A 5,577-nucleotide genomic window follows, 5' to 3' on the forward strand; every position below is an offset into this window, starting at 1 on the left:
TCCAGGGATTGTCAGGCCTTTTGTTGAGCTCAGCCTGTTTGTGCCAGACAGGTAGAAGCCCTCCCTTGGCCTGGGCTACCTCACACTGTGTAGACTAGCCCACACTGGGTCCTTGTGCCAGCAAGTGCTTGTGGGTGCACTTGACCCTGGGCTAGCTGAAAGGATCTCGGGTCTGGTTTGAAGTGGGAGCTGGGAAGGTTAGATTTGGGCCTCTGGGATGAGTGTATGCTTCGGAAGGGGTGGCTCCCATGGGTGTGTAGAAGTTTATGGTTTGGCTCTGGTTCTCACCTCTTAGGCAGTTGACGCTTGGCAGCTGGCTTGTACGTGTGTGTATCTGTGCACGCGCGCACTTCACAGCTCTGGTCCAGGGAGTAATCCACCAGCAGCTAAGTGCTTAGAACTGTCTGCTGTAGAGGCCTGGGGAGGCTAACTTCAGGCCTCCAAGATGGGTGTGTTCTGCACAAGTTGTAGGCTCCCACAGGTTTATGGGAGTTTGTTTGCTCTTTGGAATCAAACTGGCCTTCCTTCATCCCTCAGGTGGCTGACACTGCCTCTGGCCTGTGCATGCCTATGAGCATGCTTCATGGCTTCTGACCAGGGAGCTGTCCACCAGCAGCTGGGCACTTACACCTGTCTTTGGAAAGGGCAGGTTCCCTTGGGTGGGTGGGTTTTTTTGTCTGTATTGTTTTCAAACAGGCTTGATTTCCCTGCTGATAGCCAGGGATATGGAGGATGCAGGGTCCTAGTGCCCATCCAGTATGAGTCCCAGTGGCCTCCCAGTGGAAGCTGATAGATAAGGTTGGGGGAGTGAACAAGGGCTCTGGCTTCTTTGTCCTGTTCAAGTGTGGTGTCCATTCTTGAGAGAGAGGGAGAAGTCTGGGCCAAGCTCTGTGGCTCACCGCCAGCACTGGTCTCCTGCGGGGGTGGGGTCTTTGGCAGGGTATTGGTTGTGGGCTGACTGGAGGCGCCGGGATAAATCTCTGTGTCTGGATGTTGTCGTCTCACTGCTTGTGTTCCGGAGTCCCGGCCACCCACGGGGCCACTCTCACAGCTTAGCCACGTTGGTTGGAGGCTGACCAGTGGCACTGTGGGGGAAATCTCTGGGTCTGGATGTTACAGTGCCACGACGCTGGTCTTTGTCTCTTTCTCTATCTGGATGCTGCAGTCCTTGCTGGTTGGTTCTGGAATCCCGGTCAGCCGTGGGGCTGATTTCGTGGCTTAGCCACAGTGCTGGTGCAGGACAGGGGAATGGGGATTTTCTGTTTTTATGTGTACAAGTTATGAGTTTTTTCCATTCCTGTGATCCTCTATTTGTTTATATATTTGAGGTTGTTGGTCTGTTGGGGAGTCGATCTGTGCATGTTAGGACCTTAAATCTTGGTTTGGTTAGAGAGAGGTAGGGTGATTTCCTATTGGCTCACTGCCTTCTTCTTTCATCTACTTTATTATTATTTTTACATTTTTATTTATTGAAGATTCAGGAGATTTTCTCAGAGCTGTTCCATTTTAGCAACAAACATTGATTTCTATGCCTGGTCCTTGTTTTTAGGGGAAAAGAACAGAGGCATCCTGAAAGGGATGCCATGACTTTTGGGAGCCACAATGCATTTGGGAAATAGAATTCTTCACTGTAAGACTTGATAGACTAGCACATGGTCAATAGTAAGGAATTATGGCAATAAAAGGGAAGAGGAGCTACGTCCTGTCTGGGGAATTAATGTGAAAATGTCTGTTATGGAGTAGTTGAAGGAAGTTTAAATTTTTATCTTGCCAAGTAAAGGGGGAGGAAGTCTGTGTCCCTGAGCTTTCATGCTCAAGGTGAGCACTCTACTACTTGAGCAACAGTTCCATTTCTGGCTTTTTGGTGATTAAGATAAGAGTCTCATGAACTTTGCTGCCCAGGGTTGCTTTGAACTGTGATCCTCAGATCTCAGCTTACTGAGTTCTAGGATTACAGGCATGAGCTCCTAGTCTCTAGGTCAGAGGGTGGAAGTTTCTTCAAGGGTAGGGAAGGCCTCTGGCAGAAAAAAATGACAGGAGAGCTTAGTATATTATAAATAAACCAGGGAGTAGGGAGAGGAAAATAAGGCTGGAAATGTTTGAAGATAAAAGGTTTATTGGATCTATGTTGTAGTAGCCTTTGAGTATAAGATGAGTCTGGCTTTATTCATGGGAAAGAGAGTCCTACAGATTCTGTGTTTCTGAGTGGTAATTTGGCTGTGGTGTAAAGAGGAAGAAAAAGACAAAAGGCTACTTAGGAATCAAGAGAGACACTAAAAGTGGATGAGACAGTATGGAATCACTAATAATGCAGAATTTTAAAATTTAAAGTTCTCGGATATATTCATGGCACAAATAAGCAAAGAAACTCAGAATTTATAGATCCCTATGGCTAAGGGTCAAAAGAATAATGAAAGAGCCCAGGTAGTATTTTTCTATTTTTTTTCCTTCCAATTTTCTCATCTATCCTAAGATGTTAATAAATTATTATTCTATTCAACCTTTAACAAGGCATTCCCATCTTGATGGTTCTTACAGGAGCAGGAAATAATGTGCACATTTATTTCTAAACAAATTATATAAACTATTTTGTTAACTTAATAAGAAGAAAAGACTATGAATCCAGAGTTCAGAAGTGTCTTTCAACTAGAATTAAAATGATTTCAGCAGTTAATTGAGCTTTGGGTATATGGAGTGATAGCCCAGAATAGCGAAGGTCAGGGTGATGTAGGTGGCCTGAGCCGGTAGTCACTTCCTACGCCCTCGCCCTGCCGATATCCTCTTCAGAGCAGATTTTACTTCTTGGTTCCTCAGTGTGTAGATGAGGGGGTTCAGTAGTGGAGTAACAACAGTGTAAAACACAGCCACTGCCCCATCCAGGGGACTCTTAGAGCCAGCCCGAAGGTAGATGAATATACAGGGGACATAGTAGACTGTGACCACAGTCAGATGCGAGCCACAGGTGGAGAAGGCCCGGCGCCTCCCCTCAGCAGTGCGCATCTTCAGGATGGCATGGACAATGTTGGCATAGGAAAGCAGAATTAGCATGAAGCAGCTGGCAGCCACCACCCCGATGTCTACAAACGTCACAAGCTCATTGACTTTGGTGTCAGCACAGGCTAGTCTCAACACCGCAGGGATGTCACATAAAAAATAATCCACTTTATTGGGCCCACAGTAGGGCAGGCGAAAGGTGAGTGTGGCCTGGATAGACCCGTGGATGGAGCCAGCCACCCAAGCTCCAGCCACCAGAATGGTGCATAACTTGCCATTCATGAGCACAGGATAGCGCAAGGGCTGGCATATAGCTAGGTACCTGTCATAGGCCATCAAGGTATACAGAAAGCACTGCGTACTGCCCAGGCAGTGAAAGAAATACAGCTGAGCCACACAGCCACCAAATGGGATAACCTTGCTGGCAGGAGTGAAGTTTAAAATAAGTCGAGGGACGATGACTGAGGAGAGCCACATGTCCAGGAAAGAGAGCACACCCAGAAGAATGTACATGGGGCGGGCATGGAGCTTGGGGTCAGCCCACACAGTGAACAGAATGAGCAGGTTCCCCAGCTGAGTCAGGATGTAAATAGAGAAGAAGACCAGGAAGAGGAGAGTTCTTAAATTTGGGGGATGAGACAAGCCCATGAGAATGAAATCTGTCACCACAGTGTCCATTGATGTGTTTTTGTTTCTTTTCATGTCTTTCCGTTGTCTGCTCAGATGAGGGGTGAATCACACAATGGAACTTCACACAGTAAGAAGGTTATGGTAATGCTTTTGTTTTGTGGCCATAGCCTAGGAGTTACCAAAGAAAAGAAATTGTGTGAAAAATTTGCTTTGAAAAAGAGATATGAAGGGTGGCCCTGGTGGCTCATACCTGTAATCCTCGTTACTCAAGAGGCTCAGACCCGATGATCGAGGTTTGAAGCCACTGGGGCAGGCAAGTACACGAGACACCTATTAACCACCAAATTAGCCACCAAAATCCAGAAGTAGAGCTATGGCTCAAGTGGTAGAGCACCAGCCTTCAGTGAAAAACTAGGCAGTGTCCAGGCCCTCAAGCTCACACACACACACACACACACACACACACACACACGAAAAAAGTAATATTACCATTGTTTCAGTTTGTGTTGAAGGAGAAACCCTCTGATGGCTTGTTAGTTTTTTAGATATATGAAAACTCGTGTCCTTTGGGAGACCCTGGAAGCATAATCAGGCAGATGAAGAAACAGGGGAACATGGGAATCACAGGAGGTCCCTGCAAGTCCCATGGAAAGGAATTTCAAAGGAAGGTGCTAAGGTTGGCGTAGAGTAGCACATGACATACCTACGAGTACCCTACAAGTTCTCTTCTACTTTCCCTCACTTAACCATGACTGCAACACTTCATTTTTGTCTCCAGCTGATATTATTCCATTTCACCATAGTGTACAACAATATTTATTTTCTTGCCTATATTTACAATCCTTCACACCTCTTGTTATTTCTTCTTAGTGTTTGGGTACATGGGACTCCTCAGGATTTTCCCAAATGCATCAGTAGTTTGTGCCCATGTATGCTCTGTCTTTTCTGATCCTTTCATTCTTCTTTCAGGATTCAAGCCTAATCCTAATTCTGGATGGCTAGGCTTTATATATAGTCAGTTGTAGGGCTTGAACTCTGGGCCTGGATGCTGTTCCTCAGCTCTTCACCTCAAGGCTAGCTCTCTCCACTTGAACTACAGTGCCATTTGCAATTTTCTGACTGGTTTATTGGAGATAAGAGTCTCACGGACTTTACTGCCTGGACTGGCTTTGAATAGTGATCCTCAGATCTCAGCCTCCTGAGTAGCTAGGATTACAGGCGTGAGCCACTGGTACCCCGCTTAGGCTTATATTTTTTAGAGCATCTATCACATGATATTGTCATTGTCTCAATTATTATTCATCTTTCCCATTTAATCATCTCATCTAGCAAAGGAAACTTGACTGACTGAATGATATTTGCTGACTGAAAGTTGTTGACAGATCCTGCTTACCAGATGCAGTATTTCTCTGCTTGATCTTATTTATTCCATATTGTGCCAGATGGCTGGTGCTTAAGGCAAGGGGCCATCTCATGCATTCTGCAGTACAAGTCTAGTTTCATCATAACAAACTTTAAGTACCATTCATTCTTTTTATTGCTTTAGAATAGCACTTAGATTTATTCAGTTTAGTGGTTTATTGGTTTGGGATTAGATTTTTAAAAATACAAAATTATAGAAAAGTAAAAATTATTTATCATAAAAGTATTAACACATGACTTGATCTTTTGTGTGTTTTTAATAATGCATTCCATAAATAAGTTAGTATAGCCAGATACTGGTGGTTCACATCTGTAATCCTAGCTACTCAGGAGGCTGAGATCTGAGGATCAGGCAGACTGTGAGAGTCTTATCTCCAATAAACCACCCCCTACCCCAAAAAAGGTGGAAGTTGAGCTGTTTCTCAAGTGGTAGAATGCTTGCCTTGAGCAAAAGAAGCTCAGGACAGTGCCCAGGACCTCAGTTCAAGCCCTAGTACTGGCACACAAAAAATAAACTAGTGTAAAACATAT

At 45.0% G+C, this 5,577-nt stretch overlaps 1 protein-coding gene across 1 annotated transcript; it reads right to left on the reverse strand.

Moving 5' to 3' along the window:
• Nucleotides 1-2,748: 2,748 nt before the first annotated feature.
• Nucleotides 2,749-3,696, reverse strand: LOC122107892 (olfactory receptor 10G2). Its single transcript, XM_042679759.1, has one exon. The coding sequence runs from the start codon at nucleotides 3,694-3,696 to the stop codon at nucleotides 2,749-2,751; it is 948 nt and encodes a 315-aa protein (XP_042535693.1).
• Nucleotides 3,697-5,577: the final 1,881 nt, after the last annotated feature.

Source organism: Dipodomys spectabilis, unplaced genomic scaffold, assembly GCF_019054845.1.
Source record: "Dipodomys spectabilis isolate Male_0828 unplaced genomic scaffold, ASM1905484v1 ptg000054l, whole genome shotgun sequence".
Classification (NCBI taxonomy): Eukaryota; Metazoa; Chordata; class Mammalia; order Rodentia; family Heteromyidae; genus Dipodomys; species Dipodomys spectabilis.